This window comes from Sphaerodactylus townsendi, linkage group LG03, assembly GCF_021028975.2.
Source record: "Sphaerodactylus townsendi isolate TG3544 linkage group LG03, MPM_Stown_v2.3, whole genome shotgun sequence".
In the NCBI taxonomy this organism is placed as follows: Eukaryota; Metazoa; Chordata; class Lepidosauria; order Squamata; family Sphaerodactylidae; genus Sphaerodactylus; species Sphaerodactylus townsendi.
In genome coordinates, this window is record NC_059427.1 from 163977740 (window position 1) to 163997054 (window position 19315).

General features: G+C 44.6%; 1 protein-coding gene across 2 annotated transcripts in view; it reads left to right on the forward strand.

Moving 5' to 3' along the window:
• The first annotated feature begins 1552 nt into the window (after positions 1 to 1552).
• Positions 1553 to 19315, forward strand: part of TOM1L1 (target of myb1 like 1 membrane trafficking protein) — an 88999-nt gene continuing 71236 nt past the window's right edge. The window contains exons 1-3 of one of the 2 annotated variants that reach the window (XM_048489812.1): positions 1553 to 1956; positions 6290 to 6374; positions 14662 to 14740. In XM_048489812.1, coding sequence (XP_048345769.1) covers positions 1899 to 1956; positions 6290 to 6374; positions 14662 to 14740 — 222 coding nt within the window. In that variant the 5' untranslated portion in view covers positions 1553 to 1898. Of the gene's footprint in view, positions 1957 to 6289; positions 6375 to 14661; positions 14741 to 19315 lie in introns of those variants that run through there. The other variant, XM_048489813.1, reaches the window with a different exon arrangement.

The window sequence follows — 19315 nt, forward strand, 5'->3', positions numbered from 1 at the left end:
GCACCTTATCTATCTGATATAACATCAGCAAGAAGCCGATGGGCTTTTTCTAGGGCTCGCTTCGATGCCTTCCCGTCAGCCAATCTGATGGGACGATTCCAAAATATTCCAAGGCACAGGAGAACCTGTGTGTGCGACTCAGGGGAAGTAGACTCAGTGTCATATATCTTACTGCATTGCAAGTTACATGAAGGTGAAAGGAAGCTGTTGATCCAACCATTGTTAACTCGTCATGTATATCCATTCATGAATAACTCAGATCACGAATTCTGTAAGAATATTATTAGAAGATCGTGTTTCTGCCATTTCACAGAAGGTAGCTAAATTTTGTATATTGGTACACAACAAGCGTAGTTCCTTATTAAGACAAAGAGCTGCACTGTGTGATGAGGACTGTAATAATACCTGAAGCTAATGTTATTTATTAATAGATTTTATAATGGATTTTAATTTATATTATATTTTTGTATAAGTGGAGTGCTATGTATTCACATGTACTCTGATTTTAAACTATTGGCTGGCCAAAAGGCCGTAATAAATATCTATCTAAAAAACACAGGATTAGAGTGCATGAACGGCTATAATAATAAACCTGGTTGGTTATTAAAGTAGCCCAATTTTTCCTCTCTTTTGATTTACCAGAGTAACACTGCTGTTCTTCCAGAATTTTAAATGTATAGTTCTTAAATTTTAAAAAGGATGTGCTTCAGATGACAGGATAGGATCTATCCGACCAGGATGGTGTAGTGTTTAAACGCAACAGGTTCTAATGTGGAGCATGCAGTTTGATTCCCAACTCCTCCACATGAATGGCGGACTCTTACCGGGTGAGCCAGGTTTGTTTCCCGACTCCCATACATGAAGCCTGTTGGGTGACCTTGGGCCAGTCACAGTTCTCTCAGAACTTTCTCAGCCCCACCTACCTCACAAGGTGTCTCTTGAGGGGAAGGGGAAGGCGATTGTAAGCTGCGTTGAGGCTTCTTAAAGGTACACAAAAAGCAAGGCAGAAAAATGAACTGTTCTCCCTCCACCTGAAGCCTGCTAGGTGACCTTGGGCCAGTCACAGTCCTCTCCGAACTCTCTCAGCCCCACCAACCTGACAAGGTGTCTGTCGTGCGGAGAGGAAGGACAGGAGTTTGTGAGTCATTTTGAAGGTGCTTCCACACACGCCGAATAATGTCCTTCCAAATGCACTTTAACGATCATTTGCTGCTTCACACAGTCAAGTGTATTGGAAGCAGCTTGAAAGTGCCTCATTCAGCACGTGCGAAACTGCCCTGAGACGTCTAAAAGACAGAGCAAAAACGCTTCTGGTTGCTCATTTTATTTTACAAAAAGGATCTGCTTCACAGGCGACAGGACGGCCTCCATTTACCACATCTGAGCCAACCTGGAACACGTTTTGCGAAACCCTAGAGGGCAATTGCTTACCAGGAAGTCCACGCCACTACATTTATTATTTCCCAGTACAGAAAGGGATAGATCGGTAGGGAACGGCACCAGCGCCTCTCCCCCACCCCTCCCTTCCCTATTAGCTTTTGCTAGGGAAGAGGAAGTCCCTCCCTAGTGGGCGAAAGAGCCTTCCCCGGCCCCAGCCTGTCCCCCGACCCCCAAACCCTTTCGGCTCGCTGGGTCTCCCTGCCGCCTGCCCGTCCAGACTTGCGCCTTTTCCCTGCGTTAAGGCGCACGCCTTGGAGAGCCCCGCGCCGCATGTGATCCCGGACGCGCGGGCCAGTGGGCAGCACCGCGGGGCGAGGAGCTGGAGGCGGCCGGGCTCCTCCTCCTCCAAGCGGGGCAGGGAGCTCAGTTCGCGCCGGGGCTCTCGACCCGAGCAGGCTGCGACTCTCGCGGGCGGCGGCGGAGACGACTGGCGGAGGGCTCCTTTCTGGCCAGGCGGCATGGCTTTTGGGAAGAGCCAGAAGGATCCCTTTGGCACGGCGGTGGGCCACCTGATAGGTAAGCGACGCCCGCCCCTCGCTCTCTCCTGGAGCAAGTTTTGATTTGGAAATTTTCAAGGGATCGCCTTGGAGTGAAGAAAGAAAGCGGGGAGAAACCCTCCCCCCCTCCCCACGGATAAAGGCTCCACTTCCCCAGGGTGCCAGCCGGGTGCTTATTTAGGATTTGCATTTCTTTATTATATTTTTTTCCCCCATCCCGAGCTTCCTCCAAGGAGCTTGGGTTCTTTTCGCCCCTGTTTTGTCATGATCACAACCCTGCGAGGTGGGCCGCGAGAGCGATCGATTGGCCGGTCCGCTGATGGCCAAGGCGACATACCACAACGTTTGGGTGATGCGCCGGCGTTTGCCAAAACCCAACAACAGCATTTCCCCCTGTTTGAGTTTGAGTCATTTTTGTAATTATTGGACAATTCTTTATATATATAATATTTCTTTATAAATATAAATATTAAGTATACAGTCCAACAACGTGTAGTGTATATAATGTATATATATAATGTATATATAATGTATCATGTAATATATATTGTATAATATATACAACATCATATTGATATTGTATATAATTATACAATATATGTTGTGTATATAATACACCACACATTATTGAACTGTATATTTTGAAAGTAGATGAATATGTAAATCATTGTTTCTCTTTTGCTTGGGTGTGGGGGGGGTTACATGCCAGCAGAAGCAAGTTAGACATTTTCTGCATTTTTGACACACTGAGTCCAAAAGATTGGCCGTTAGTGGAGTGGCCAAAGGTCCCCGAAAGAAATTGCTGTGGGGATTTGAACTCAAGTCTTCCCGGCTGTAACCAACCACATTAGTTCCTGAAGACTTCTAACCAGCATCCCTTGTTGTCAAGGTTGTAGCAACCCAGCTGCTACTGTTGTGCGTGTCTTCAGGGACTAAGTCCCCAGCCAACTCTGAGTGTTGTTTACCATTGCTGGGCCAACTGTGGTGGGCCCCCCCCCCCCCCCGAATTCCTGTTCTTTTAACAGTAGTGTGATGGGGAGAAATTTCATCGGAAGCAGCCTTACCCCGTGACTTTACTGTAAGGTGCATGCTAAGGTTCTTACAGACAAAGCCAAGATGCCTTGCCAGAAAGAAAAACAAAACAAAACCTTTATCGCTAGCAAGGAAGGGCATTGAATGTCAGCAAAGAGAACGTCAGCCAGCAGTTCAGGATCCAAAGGTTGCTGCCCTTGGCTGTTTTGTCTCGGATGCAGCAAGACGGAGCAAGGAATGCCATTTCAGCACTTCTGATCCTTGCTGTTCCAGGGCTTGGGATGCTCTGGATGCGCCATTGTGATCCTTCCGTGTGATAGATGCAGGGTAGAAAGTGTGGCTGGTGAGCCGCTCCTGATGACGAGCCATAGAAAATGAACCCACCTTATGGGAATCTGCCCTCTGGGAAGAATCTGCAACTGTCAATCAGCTGCTGACCCATTTAACACCAGCCTCCTTGGACCTTTTGAATAATTAATTAGGAATAACTTTCACTATCCATTTAGAAGAAGAAGAGTTTGGATTTATATCCCCCCTTTCTCTCCTGCAGGAGACTCAAAGGGGCTGACAATCTCCTTGCCCTTCCCCCCTCACAACAAACACCCTGTGAGGTAGGTGGGGCTGAGAGAGCTCCGAGAAGCTGTGACTAGCCCAAGGTCACCCAGCTGGCGTGTGTGGGAGTGCACAGGGTAATCTGAATTCCCCAGATAAGCCTCCACAGCTCAAGCGGCAGAGCTGGGAATCAAACCCGGTTCGTCCAGATTAGATACATGAGCTCTTAACCTCCTACGCCACTGCTGCTCCAGTCTCTTTATCAGTCTTTATTAATTAAATATTTAGCTGGCCCTTCCTTCAAGGAACTCAGGATAGGGTACATGGTCCTCTGTTTTATCTTCCATTTTTAAAGCCTGAGAGAGGGGGATTGGCCCAAAGTCTCCTAGAGGAGTTGCTGGCCAAGATGGGGTTTGAACTTGTACTTCTCAATCCAGCATTGTAACCACTCAGTTGTAGTGCCTCCCACTGTGTATGCACAGAACATTGGCATTTGTTAGAATCTCCACTTTTCATATATTCATACATCTTTTTGCCCCTCTAACTGCTTTGAATTGTAAATAAAATATTTTAAAATTTGATTTTACATTTCTAAGCCACCCTGGAGCTCTGTACAAAAGAAAGGAGGCACATACATATTTTAAAGAAATAAATCTGACAAAGATGGTTGAAGATTGTGAAGGAGTAAATAATCTGTGTGAAGAACTCCTGTCTGTTTCTGAGCTTGTCCAGAAGCAGACCTTACCAGTCTCCTACTAATGAATTATCTGAGGCAAATTTCTGTACCTTTTGAGATTTGCTCAGAAATCATATCATCTGTTTATCCTATCAGTTGGCTTTCCTAGGCTTTAAACCATGCCTGCCAGATGTTAATCCCTGGTCTTTGTGTCCAGGGTGGAAGATTACCTAGAGGTTTCAGTCAGTTTCGAAGCAAGGTTGCCTTAAATCAAATCTTCCCTCCTGAGAAAATGCCCAATAAAAATGTTGGGATAAACAGATGATATGTTGTTCAGTTGCAAATATGTACCGTATATACTCGCGTATAAGTCGACCCGCATATAAGTTGAGGCACCTAATTTTACCACAAAAAACTGGGAAAACTTATTGACTCGCATATAAGTCGAGGGTGGGAAATGCAGCAGCTGCTGGTAAATTTCAAAAATAAAAATAGATGCCAATAAAATTACATCAATTGAGGCATCAGTAGGTTAAATGTTTTTGAATATTTATTTCAAAGAAAAACAGCAAACTGGCTCTGTAAGTGGAAAAGAGGGTCAACAAGAACAATATGGTCTCAACAATAACTTTAAAAGTACAAAAACCTTAGCTCAACCAGCAACCAAGCTCAAACACAAGAGTTAAAATCCTCCAAAACTGGATTCCTCATCATCATCTGTATGTCCAAATGTAACCCAACTTAGATTTTAAGAGGGATATTATCAGAAATGGAAAATGTACTATTAGCTTCCATTGTAAACAATGGGGGATGGGGCATCCACTTTGGGGGTCAATAACTTTGGATCCCCTGACCCAAACTTCACCAAACCTGGCTGGTATCATAGAGAGACTATCCTGATGAGACCAGCCAGGTTTGGTGAAGTTTGGTTCAGAGGGTCCAAAGTTATGGACCCTTAAAAGGGTAGCCCCATCTACTAATAGCTCCCATTGAAAACAATGGGGAATGGGGACACCTCCTTTGGGGGTCTATAACTTTGGACCCCCTGAACCAAACTGTACCAAACATGGTTGGTATCATCAGGAGTGTCTTCTGAGGGTACCCTGAAATTTTGGTGCCACTAGCATAAAAACTGCGCCCCCTGCTGGCCGGCAAAGTAAAAACACACAAAAAATGTAATGACCTGCATATAAGTCAAGGGGAGCTTTTTCAGCATTAAAAATGTGCTGAAAAATTCGACTTATACATGAGTATATATGGTAATTTGTTGTAGGTAAGGTCTAGTAAGAATTGCCATAATCGGTTCCAGTCCTAAATTTAGGATAGAGAAGTTCGACAAGTTCAAGTTTGTAATTTACATGATGTACATTTTAATTGTATAAGACTAGAAACTCCAATGTGAGGAGTATCCTAAAATGATTTAATTATATATTTGGATTGTTTTTGTTATACATTGTATTAATCAATAAACTTTATTGATTAATATGCACACACACACACACATATATATATGTACACATACATACATACATATATGTGGAGCAGCAGTGGAGGAGCAGCAGTGGCGTAGGAGGTTAAGAGCTCGTGTATCTAATGTGGAGGAACCGGGTTTGATTCCCAGCTCTGCCGACTGAGCTGTGGAGGCTTCTCTGTGGAATTCAGATTAGCCTGTACACTCCCACACACGCCAGCTGGGTGACCTTGGGCTAGTCACAGCTTCTCGGAGCTCTCTCAGCCCCACCTACCTCACAGGGTGTTTGTTGTGAGGGGGGAAGGGCAAGGAGATTGTCAGCCCCTTTGAGTCTCCTGCAGGAGAGAAAGGGGGTATATAAATCCAAACTCTTCCTCTTCCTCCTCCTCCTCCTCCTCCTCCTCCTCCTCCTTCTTCTTCTTCTTCTTCTTCTTCTATGTATGTATGTATGTATGTATGTATGTATGTATGTGTGTGTGTGTGTGTGTGTGTGTGTGTGTGTGTAGTATATATATAAAATCTTCCCTCTTGAGTAATTGGAAAGGAACAAAAAATGACCCATGCTTGCATTTTGCTGTGATATTTTATGTGAGATAACTCTTGTCTTTTTTTCTTCTGCAGAAAAAGCCACCTTCGGGGCACTGCAGGCGGAAGAGTGGGGGCAGTTCATGCACATCTGTGATATCATTAATACAACTGAAGAAGGGTAAGCATCTCAATGTGCTTTGGAAAGTTGCTCTCCAGGGAACACAGGCTCCCTAGAATCCACCTGGTTGGATACTTTGTCCATACAGAGAGACAGAAATTCTTTGTACACTTTTTGGATGCTTTGATTTGCTATCTAATGTAGTGAAACGACCTTTCAGCTGCAATTCGGTATTTAGGAAGTCAAGTCTGGGATGATTTGGCTCTTAGAATCATGGCCTCATTCCGCACATGCAGAATAATGCACTTTCAAACTGCTTTCAGTCCTCTTTGAAGCTGTGCGGAATAGCAAAATCCACTTGCAAACAGTTGTGAAAGTTGTTTGAAAACACATTATTTTGCGTGTGCGGAAGGGGCCATAGAGTGGGAAGGGGCCATCTAGTCTGCCCACCTACTTAATTCAGCATCAGCCTAAGCATCCCTGATAAGTATCCTACCAGCTGCTGTTTGAAAACTTCCAATAAGGGGGAGCTTATCGCCTCCCTAGGCAGACAGTTCCACTGCTGAACTATTCTTCATACCTTTAAGCCTATAATATATCCCCAAAATTGTGAGTATGATGCCAACAGGGACAGCTCCCTGCCTTTGTCTATGGGGCAGTCTTTCATATACTTAGAGAGCAATCATGTTCCCCCCTCAACCTCCTCTTTTCCAGACTGACCATTCCCAAACCCCACCGTTCTGCATACGGCCTGGCCTGATCATTTTTGTCATTCTTCTCTGTATCTGCTCCATTCTGTCCACATGCTTTTTGAAGTGATACCTCCAGAACTGCATATGCTACTCCAAATCTGGCCTGGCTGATGTGGGCCCTTTCCACACAGTTCTCCTAAAACAGTGATGGCGAACCTATGGCACGGATGCCAGAGGTGACACTCAGAGCCCTTTCTGTGGGCACGTCCACACAGAGTTCGTCATGTGGGAGGGGGGTGGAAAATCACCCCCCCCCCACACACACATTTAGGCTGGTTTGGGCATGATCCTTTACCTGGGAGTAAGCTCGGTTGCTGGCAATTTGGCTTGCTTCTGAGAAAACCCTCCTAGGATCGTGATTCACCCATTTGAAGCATTGCACGGTTGCTTCACTAAGCTTACTCCTAAGTAACGCGCGCCTTGGAGCCAACCGTTTTTTTCTAAACTGAAACCTCAGTATTCAAGTTAAATTGCCAGGTTGGCACTTTGCGATAAATAAGTGGGTTTTGGGTTGCAATTTGGGCGCTCGGTCTTGAAAAGGTTCGCCATCACTGTCCTAAAACATTTGTAAAATATTTTCAATCTCTCCCTTTTGTCCGCACTCACCCCCTGGAAACAATTCAAGGCCACCCCCACCCCCCCATCCCGGCTCGCTTTTTTGAGTTCATTGATGAATCACTGCTTTTGTGCTTCATGGTTTTGTGCCTCGATTCTCACCACTTGGCCTAGAATATTAGCCCCACAAATGAACAAAATAACTCACAGAAATGATTAAAACATAGGCAAAGGGGAAAGGGGGGTGAGCTCACAAAATGGCGCTGAGCAGAGATACTTTTGAAGAGATACACACAGTAAGGAAGCCATTTTGAATACATTTCAGCCTCAAGAATCGGTTTAAGAGGGGAATCGTTTAAAACATTTTGAGGCTGAAAATAAAATATTTTGGGAACCAAAGGGGGTAAAACAATGCGGAACTCAATGGTGGAAATGTTTTGTTTCCTGCCTCAAAATGTTTTAAATTAATTATGTGGAAAGGGCTGTGGTGTACCTTGGAACTATGAAATTCGGCAGGAGTTGCTTACTGGGAGATCAATTTAAGGTTCAAGGTAACAGCGCAGTCCTAAACATAGTTGTTTTCTCCCCAGGTGATACATAGGACAGGTCTGTGTATCTGTCTAAATCCAGTTAAGTCAATAGGCTCAGAAGGGCATAACTGCTTAGAATTGTACTGCCAGAGCCATGAAGCCAATACAAAGTGTCTTTGGCTAGAGAAAGGAGGGTTAACCGTGTCCTAAGTAAACATGAAAAATCTGGGCAAAGGTGATATTTTCAATATTATCAAGGAAAACAGATGACGGAAAGGAACATCTGTGAATTTGAAAGTTTTTTTTCTTGTCGTTTTTTTAAAAAGAGAAAGAAAATATATGTAATATTTTTCATTTATTATGACCCAAGTTCTACCAACATAAAGGGCATAAGCTAAACACAAATGAAACAGCTGAAAAAATAATAACAGTTTTTAATTTAATGCAGTTAATGCAGTTAATTTAATGCAGTTAATTTGATGCAGTTAATAAAATGATTGAAACGGTCGCTTTCTTATTAAGCTGAGCGAAAGTGCAACGTTTGGCTACCTTAACAATGATTTCATTAAGACAGTCTGGATATATAAGACTGATTGGCTGTCTTTTGCTACCAACTACAGAAAATGCCCTCAAACAAGCAGACAGCAATTGTACCTCCCTAAGAAATGGAACCACAAGAAAGAGCTGTCAGAAGCGTTAATTGGGGCACAGTTGTCTCCTGAGTGCTTGTGGTGTTTCTGGACTGAAATTATAGCCACTTAGGAAATTGTCCCTTTCAAAGTAGCTCACAGTAATGCAGAATATACCTCTCTACCAGATCAGAGTGCAAAATCATGTAGCCAAAGGCTGATATTTTGCGTTGTATGCTGCAAAGGGGTGACACTTTTTTTTGCTTTGATCCGAATAAATTAGACAGCCCTCTGAGATGTCTACCATTGATAGCAGAGTCATCAGTGACAGCATAACAGGGTAGATTGAGCAGTGATATAAGGGCTCTTTTTTGAGAAATCTCTACTTGAAGCAGGCAGTCTTCAGTGAAAAAGCCAGTTGGCATGGCAGTCGGCGACACCTTGTGCCCCCAAAATATGGGGTACTCTTCTTCCACCCCAATCCTTTCTTTTTTAGCGAGCAAGCCTTTATTGGCATAGACAACAGTACAACAATAATAAAAACGATTAAAAAGCATATACAAAACAGGAAATAAATGTTAGGTCGAAGGAAATCTACTGGCGTTTGGTAATTTCCAGGAGAAAGTCTGCCACTATCATACAGAGAGAAGGATCAGGGTTGTCCAACAAGTAGTGTAATCTAATTAAATCGGGGAGATGGGGTAAATGTAAAGGAGTAAGATTCACATACTTGGATCTGATTTCCTTGAATCTGAGACAGTGAAGTAATTGGTGGGCCAGAGATTCAACTGAGCCATCGTTACATGGGCACAATCTTTTAGCCTTTTCTTGCTTATTAAATCTGCCATGTAACAAGGCAGAAGGCATAACATTAAACCTGGCGAGCATTATGGCTCTCCTTTGAACAGGGTTTATTAAGCAATACAGGTAGTGTGCCAAGTGGCCCCATTCAAATGGGAGAGAAAAATACAGGGGGGAGCACGTTTTCTTGGCTGCGGTGATTAGGGTAGAGAACTCTCTATCCAATAGTTGACCTTTTAATTTCCTATAAGCTTCTGAATAGGACAAAGGGCAAAGTGAATCCACTGACAGTCCAATAGAGGCAATTTTTTCTTCAATTATGGAAAACCAGGGGTTGGAATGGGTGTCAGAGAGCAGTTGTGATGTGTTGGTGCCTGTACTGGAAAGACCTGTCCTGTGTATCACCTGGGGAGCAAAAAAGGTAATCCAGGAAAAGCAACTGCAGAAACTAATTGATGTCTTTTCCCCCCATGCAATTGTTGTTTGCTAAATAACCTATGCCACTTTAACTGTGGAATATAGTCAGGGCAGTTTTGAGGATCTCTTCTCACTCTCCATCCCTGCAATATTTTTCTCAAGAATAATTCTAGAGTCATAGCGCCCCCAGCCTTGATGTTAAAACAAAATTTTAACCTGCATACCTAAGGGACCGTCTCTCCCTGTATTGCCCGCTAGGCCCCTGCGTTCTTCTGAGACAGACCTGCTGGTGATCCCTGGCCCCAAAGCGATCTGGCTGGCCTCAAGAAGGGCCAGGGCTTTTACAGCCCTGGCACCTACTTGGTGGAACAGGCTCCCAGGTGAGATCTAGGCCCTGCGGGACATACAGAGTTTCTGTAGGGTCTGCAAAACGGACCTGTTCCGCCAGGCATTTGGCCAGCCGGGGTAACATTGGATATTCGCTATAAATAATATCTGGCCTCCCATGGGCGCAGGAAAGAGATCGGAGGGGAACAAAACAGATAATTCAGATGCCATCAATGAAATATGTTTTAATTTTTTTGTGCAGGTGGAATGTTTTAGTGACTCTTGTAGTTGTTATTGTTTTTAATGTATTTATTGATGTGAACCGCCCTGAGCCCTTTGGGGGAGGGCGGTATATAAATTGAACAATGCAAAACAAATAAATAAATAAAATAAAATGTCCACCTTTTGTGTTTACACTAGGACATTATTAAATGCATTGACTTGAACTAAGAAAGCTCTGGTTTTCCTTGTGTACCTTCACACACACAAAAAATCCCTCTCTGCGAATAGAAATGTAGTGTATCATGGTTCTAGCTTTCTTCCTGATGTATTAATTCCCCGTGTACATGGAGGTGGGGGGGCGGGGAGGATTCCACTGTGGAGGAGCGTTCTATCATGGAACCCCCACCCACACACTTGCAGCCTGCAGTGATATAAACCAGGACAAGCATCGCCATTGGATGCTGGTAGTTTATAAACTCTGCACTGAGTTTCCTGTCCAACCACTTGCATTGTTTAGAAGAAGATGGCATAGCTCCTTATCCTCTCTGACTTGTTCACTTGACTTACGTTCTAAAGAACAGCCTGCTTTCAGAACCCCGTATTAGTTTCTCTGGCCTCTGTTTTGTATTTCCAAGTTTACTGACTTTCAAGAAGCCTTTTTATTTTAGATGAGGAGTGTATTGCTAGGATATTTCACATAGAATGGCCCCCTCAGTTGGTAAAGAGGCCAAAACTACTTTGATCGCACACTGGCCCAGTAGTCTTGTGAGTCTTTAAAATTTGAGATCGATTTGACATGGGTAACTGGACAGGCTCCTCCCAATATCCAGCGAGACAAGTTTGAATTTATCTTAGACCACAAAGCTGAATTGCTTATCTATGAGAATCTATAAGAAAGCAACTAAATTCTCTCACATGTCGAGAAGAAAGCTATTGCAGGTGGAAATATCCTACTTTTAATAATGGGAAGATTTTAATCTGTTTTTTAATTTAATTTATTTAATTATTCAATGAGCCTTACTCCCCCTGAGCACATGAAATTCTACATGAAAAGTAGAATTTGGTTTTTAAAAGATACAACAGTCGCTCGCTTGATGATGTTATACAGAAAGAGACAGTAAAACAATCAAGATCCTTGCAGTCTTATGATTTAAAAAACTAAAAATCTTTTTTTGGCTCATTCCGCACATGCAGAATAATGCACTTTCAAACTGCTTTCAGTGCTCTTTGAAGCTGTGCGGAATAGCAAAATCCACTTGCAAACAGTTGTGAATGGTTTGAAAACGCATTATCTTGCGTGTGAGGAAGGGGCCTTTCTGCCAAGTCTTCTGACCAAGACTATGGCCCTTTCCGCACGGGCGTTTTATGGCTCCAAGGCGCCTTCCCCCCCCCACTCCCTCCCGTCACTTACCTGGTCTCCGGCCTTCCCGCGCGTCGCCGAGGCCTGGGGACACACCAGCTACCCTCACGGCAGCTCAAGCGAAGCGGCGCAGGGAACGCTGGCGATAATCTCCAGGCCTTAGCGACGTACCGGATAACCGGGGATAAGCCGTGCCGGCAGTGATGGCGCTCCGCGGCATGTCGTCCCAGCCAGTTCATAAGGACACGGACGGTCCCAGCGTCGTGGGGGCGGCGTGGTTTACGCCCACCCAACCCCTTCCGCTTCCGTGTGGAAGGGGCCTATCTTTCTCCATTGCAGAAGTTTTTCTTTGGAAGAAAGCTTAGGAAAACTTGCGTGTGGATAAACCCAATCATCCTTTTTGTATTTGGGGTAGATGGAAACTGCCTGTGATTCTTCTCGTTGATGTTAGAATTTAGAAAATCAACATAAGATGTCAATTGATCAATGAAGGGCTCGTTTCTTTCACTCAAACGTGTTAGTTGCAGCTTGTATTCAGTTTAGTCTAAACTGGTTAGTAGTTCCTCTACCAATGTTCCATTACTGAGCTACTAATGTCTAATTCAGATCCCTGTACTATCTTCTTTAACTTCAGAATAATAAAAAAATAAGCCACAACTTTGAGAAGGTCCAGTATAAGAAGGATAGCAGACATTTATGAAAAGCCTTAGAACCTCCATGTAATCATTCCCTCTCCCCCACCCCAGCAGCTACTTGTGACCAATGAAAAGCTGTTCCCAGGAGTTAGAAAACCTTGCAGACAAACAAGCTATGCAGTTTATGGGTGCATTGAGGAGGGGAATTAGACCAGACCACTCCACCTCTTGTTAACAGAGCACTGTGGGCTGACTTGTAAAAACAAACAAACAGCAATTCCTTTGCAGAACAGCTCCCCCCCTTGTTTCCACCCCACCCTTTTGCTCGTATTTATAAATAAATGTAAGATGTATGCTGCCACCCCGAAAATGTTGATGTACAAGCACGCTGGATTGCATGGATTGTTAAGAAGCATCCTGTAATTAACACTGGACGAGAGCCAGGATATTGCTGTTAACACCCCTAGCCTTGCTTAATTTGCCTCGGGAGTTTTGATATGGCAATCTTTTGTGACTACTGCATTAGCTCCATTGAATAGGAGTGAGCGTTTAGGCTAGGCCTTTTTTGTTTGCTTTAAAAGCCAGCCGGGTGTGACTGTGGAAGTCATGGCCGATGCCATAAAATATAAATCCTTTAGGCTTCATGGGACCCTGTTTCTTCTGTAAGCATTGGTCTTGATAAATTCTCAGATACGGTACATGGAACACTCTGAAGTGAGGTGCAGAAGCGAGAAAGCAAGTAGAAGTCTGGCCAGGATGAAACTTCTTAGACCCGGCCATTTGCTCAGGGAATAGTACACTGCAGGGGTACAGTGACTTGAACAACTTAAAATTGCAGATGGGGTATGAAGTTTTCAGGTCCCCTGTATTTTAAATACGTTTCTCAAACTCAGCTGTCAGTTCCGCTGCCTGCAGAGGTGAGGGGGGAGATGGCCAGAGACAACTTTTTTAGTGGGGCCACCTTGCCTTTGGAGTGTATTTGGCTTACCTCTCAATGGCTGATTGCCCACTCAATGGCTGATTGCCCCGCTCTAGTGCAAAACGTTGCATTAGAGGTGCTCTTGCTTTCCGCAGGGAAAGAGAGAAGCACCTATGGGGCAAGAGGAAGTACATTAGAACAAGAAATCTTGCCCCAACATACTTCCTCTCTTGGTGCATGGTAGGGGGGAAGTGCGTCAGAACAAGAAACCTTGCCCCAATGCGCTTCAGTTCTCAATGCGTGCCTGGAGCCACATCCCTTATCAGCCAGTGTGTCCCAGAATTTATCCCATGCAATGAGTAATTGCATGCAGTGGTGGTAGTGGTGGGCTATAGACATTGGTGGGATTCAAATAATTTAACAACTGGTTGTATGCAAGCACCATTTTAACAACCGGTTCTGCCGAAGTGGTACGAACCTGCGGAATCCCACCACTGGGCCTATAGATCACCTTTCTGCCTCTGTAGACTCTGGATGGGACGGACAGGAATCTTCTTAACTCCGCTTTGTGATCTTGCAACTCAAAACCCTCCTTTGGCCCTCTAATCGCTGCAACAGGAATTCTGCTATTTTGTTTAGTTATTTATAAGTGTTTATACCCTGCCTCATCCTAGCATCTCTTGGTGGCTTACGTAAGTTAAAAACAATTTGAAAACCACAATAAAACATCATCAACCAAATATAACCATTAAAACCACAATAAAAATGGCCTTAAAATAACCCCAACTGCAACTCCCCCACCCACACCCCTAGAACAGCAGCCGTAGAGAGGGATTTTCCAGGGGGGCTAACCAAATGCCTGGGCGAAGAGGGAGGTGTTCGCTATGTTCCTAAACCCATAAAGGGTAGACACATGGCAAATATCCAAGGGGAGACTATTCCAGAGCCTGGAGGGCAATCACAGAGAAAGCCAGGAGTGCCTCCCCCTGTGATCTCAGTGACCAGGTAGGTACATATGGGTGCAGGTGCTCCTTCAGGTAAGCAGGGTCCAAGCTGTGTAGGGCTTTGCAGATCAATATTATTGAAGCATATGAGTTATTCTGCTCCAATTGGGTTTACATTCGCTCCTGGGAATGTTCACACTGGTCGGAAGCCTGATCCCTTAATGTGAATCAACACTTCTCTCTGGTTTTATTTTAGTCCCAAAGATGCAGTCCGAGCTTTAAAGAAAAGGCTGTCCAAAAACTGCAATCATGTTGAGATTCGGCTTACTCTGTCCGTAAGTACAGTGCTTTAGTCCCTCAGTAAAGAGATTTTGCAACACCAGTAATGTTGACATAAGTGTTTACCGAAGGGTTATTGGGCACCTGTTTGAGCCACACATGGGGATGCTTATGTTGGTAGTTCAGCAAAACACATTCTGTGGCATTGTGGCCACAGATTTTTTAAATGAAATGTGTAGTTCCTTAGGAGGAGGAGTCTGTGTGAACTAACTTGGCTACCCCCTGTGAGGGAGAGAGAGAGATTTGAGGTTGGGGTGAGATTTGGATGCAAAGTTTGGGTTTGAGCCAAGAGACTGGAACACTGGAGTAACTCATGCTCCTTGGTCTCCAATTTGATATGGGAAATCCATTGCTCTCTGCTTGCTTTCTTTGTTTTCTGTAGCAAAATATATATTCTTTCTTCGGCTTTGCTATCCTGGAAGTGGTGGGCTGAGAAGAGGCAAAGAGGGGACAGTAGAAGAAGTAACAGGGTTTCACGTACATCCATAGAGAAGCACTGCATTCTTTTCCATGGCTCCTATGGGTGCAGGATCACATTTTCTTGGAAGGAATGAACAGTGCTTCATTTCCAGTCTAGAAATTCCCTCGTTAGGTCTCTGAAGTAATTTCACTTCAAGGCTCACATCTCCTAGGTTTCTCAAATGGTAGAGAATATTCCTCTGAGTCATGTGCAGTATTTGTTCTTTACCATTGGAACCTCTTTTGTGTCAGCCACTGTCTGGTATTTAGTATCTCATTTTTTAAATGACTTTTTTCTGTTGTTCTAAGGATAAAGACTGGTTAGGAAGGGAAAGGGTAACATCACTATGTTGTGCCATAATATTGCTTCTGGGCTAGCTTTCCACTTTTGAATGCAACAACATCAAGACGTTCCACAAAGTCTGATTCAGTGTTAGTAAGCACAAAACAATTGTCTGTTGGGAAAACCGTTATTAAACTGATGACTTTGAAATGCTATAAATAATTGTGGCAGATTTTGAAGTCATAATTAAAAAAAGATTCCATAAAAAAACAGGTAAGTGATGTGGCAGTAAAAAATGTTTAAATCATCTTTTAGTTGCACTGTTCCTGTAGCACAAGAAACACAGACTGTTTGGTACAGCTATTGTTAAAAATCATGAATGCAGTTTTTTGAGTTACACAGCTGTTTCGGTTTTCGAGCAAACCTTTAAAAAACACAAAGATGTTTCTAAACTGGGTTATGACACTTTCCTCAGTTATAGTCATATGTGTAGTCTTCAGTTCTGTGGCAAAGAAAAACAAGTTGGGACAGATACTTAATGAGATGTCAATTAAAATAAATGAGCAGACATCATAAATGCCGTTCTGTGGAATATTGAGTGCCTGTCTGGTTGCTCCACCCCAAAAAGTACATAAAAGAATGTAAGAAGGGTAACGGGACAAAAAAAGTAGAAATTATTTCATTTAAAAGTTGAGGATCAGACTAATAACAATTGTGTAGAACAGTGATGGCAAACCTTTTCGAGGACGAGTGCCCAACTGCAACCCAAAACTCACTTATTTATTGTAAACTGCCAACACGGCAATTTAACCTGAATACTGAGGTTTTAGTTTAGAAAAAACGGTTGGCTCCGAGGCGCACGTTAGGAGTAAACTTGGTGGTAGTTGGTGGCTTTGCTTTGAAGCAACCATGTAACTCTTCCAACGGGTGAATCACGACCCTAGGAGGGTTTACTCAGAAGCAAGCCCCATTGCCAGTAACCGAGCTTACTCCCAGGTAAAGGATCACGCTTTAGTTCTTCCCATGAAAATCAGTAGGGTTTAACAGTGCTTAACAGGGTTACCTACACTGCTTCCCCAAAACTAGGTCTTAAGTTTAATGCTAATAACCGAGCCCAGTGGCCCAGGCCAGCCTAGATGTGGGGGGGGGGGCACTCTGTGTGCGCGTGCCCACAGAGAGGGCTCTGAGTGCCACCTCTGGCACCCGTGCCATAGGTTCGCCACCACTGGTGTAGAAGAAGCTTGATAGATCCATACAGCACGGAACGTATAAAGAGATAGATTGCTGCCCCCCCCCCCCACAAGAACACAGGGTTGGATCTAAGGCTTTGTTTTTGCTAACATAAGTCTCTCTGGCAGCCAAATTGAATTTTCCTCCCCTCAGCTGCAGCCCATCCAGCTCTGTGAAATGTTGTTCGTTTGAGTATATCCAGGACCCACAGAAACATCCTAAGAGGGAAATTGACATTGGTACTGAAAGGGCAGAATTTGCCAAAGTTGTTTCCTCTTTCCGCTGACCTTGAATCCATCCCACAGGGTTGCCAACTCCAGGTTTGGGAAACACCTGGAGGTTTTGAGGGTGGAGCCTGAGGATGGGAGACTTTAAGGATGGGTGGGACTTCAATGGGAAATAATATCATAGAGCAGTGTTTCCCAAGCTTTCCGAGGTCAGGGTACCCTTGACCTCACTCTTCATATCTCACGGTACCCCAGCCGCCACCCTCCACCGTCCCCTCCCATTGCCCCTGCTTGCCACACCCCCCACCTTCCCCTCCCAAGGTGAAGGGAAGCACGGGGGGGGGGGGGGTGGCTGCTGACCTTGTGGCAGGCCCTGCCCCATGGGCCAGCTCCATGTCCTTGCTGGTGCCGGTGGGAGACACCACAAAAATGAGGGGGTGGTGGTGGTTGTGTTGCCGCGGTACCCCTGGGACATGCTCACGGACCCCAGGGTACGACAGAATCCTGGTTGAGAATGGCTGTCATAGAGTCTATCTTCCATAGCTGTCATTTTCTCCAGGTGAAGTGATCTTTGTTGCCCGGAGATCAGCTGTAATAGCGGGAGATCTCTGCTAAACACCGCCCAGTACTGTTAATCCATTTGAAAGGATAGTTAGGCAGCTGGTTTAAGAGATTATACTTCGTTTCACAAGTACTTGTTACCTGTGACATTGTTTACTTCTGGATCCTTTGACTTCTAGAGCATCATTTGTGAGGAGTTGCCAAAATGTTAGTTGCTGCAAGCTGTGAGGGTAAGAAATACCTGCTCAGTAGGAACAATCATAAGGAGAAAACAATTGTTTGCCACCAGGTGTTGCTTGTGAATGAATCCACTTGATGGACATTGCCCTGAACCAGCATGGCGCAGGCGTCACCTGACAGCATACAGTAACTTTCCTGCCCAAGTGGTAATTTAGGCCAGTACTGTTAAATATAAATGACGCAGTGCAGCATGAGGGTTTGTTGTCTCAGAGTTTGTGACAGACAGAAGTGTGTGACTCCCCCTTTTTAATTGGTAGTCTTGCAGGCAGTGGCAAAGAGGTTTTAACTTTTGTTTTATTGTAATTGTACTTGTCGCCCATCATCCAGCTTTGTGGAATTCTTGTTTGTTTTGCACAAGCATGGTTAGCATGACATTAAGCAGCATTTAGAGCAGCCATTCTCAACCAGGGTTCCGTGGTACCCTGGAGTGCCGTGAGCATGTCCCAGGGGTAGTGTGGCAACACTACTGCCCCGCCCCCTCATTTTTGTGGTGTCTCCCACCGGCGCCAGCAAGGACATGGAGCTGGCCCATGGGGCAGGGCCTGCCACAAGGTCAGCAGCCACCATCACCCCCAGTGCTTCCCTTCACCCTGGGGTGTGTGGCAAGCAAGGGCAATGGGAGGGGAAGGTGGAGGGTGGCGGCAGGGGTACCGTGAGATATGAAGAGTGAGGTCAAGGGTACCCTGACCTCGAAAAGGTTGGGAAACACTGATTTAGAGTGATGGGCAATATGGTGAATTGAGCCCTAAGGTGTTTTTAATTTTCCCAAAGTTCTCCTATTGCTCAGAATCTGAACCTTTTCCAGAGGTCATAGGGCCAAGAAGCAGGACTGATTGAATCTGCTTCCAGGCAAACCTGATTTGGTTGTCTGATCATTGCAGCAGTGCTGTAGCGCTGTTTGAGCACTGCCGAGCGATAACACACACTAAATGCACTTGCCCCTTGACTAAACTGTGTTACCTACTTCCCAAAAGAGACCTGTCCATTAAAAAATGTGGATAGATACAGTGGTGGGATTCAAATAATTTAACAACTGGCTGTTTACAAGCACCATTTTAACAACTAGTTCTGCCGAATCCCACCACTGGATAGATAGCAATTCTACATTTTCTTGGAAGCTATGAGAAGTAAAATCCTGTTGCTTTCGTGGCAAAGGAAGAACAAAGGAACACCCGATGCTCTTTTCATACTCATTCAAACTACTGATGTGTTTGGCTGTGCCTTGTCTACTGTGGCTGGCAGTTGCTCTCCTAGAAGGGTCTTTCTCAGTACTTCTTGTCTGAGTTCCTTTTAGCTGAGGATAACAGAACCTGTGACCTCCTGCATGTAAAGTATGTGCATTCTTATTGAGCCATGGCTCCACCAGGAGAAGAAATAAGGGTAAGATGGAAAAGCCAGATTCTGTGCAATAAGAACATAAGAAGAACATAAGAACATAAGAACAAGCCAGCTGGATCAGACCAGAGTCCATCTAGTCCAGCTCTCTGCTACTCGCAGTGGCCCACCAGGTGCCTTTGGGAGCTCACTTGCAGGATGTGAAAGCAATGGCCTGCTGCGGCTGCTGCTGCTCC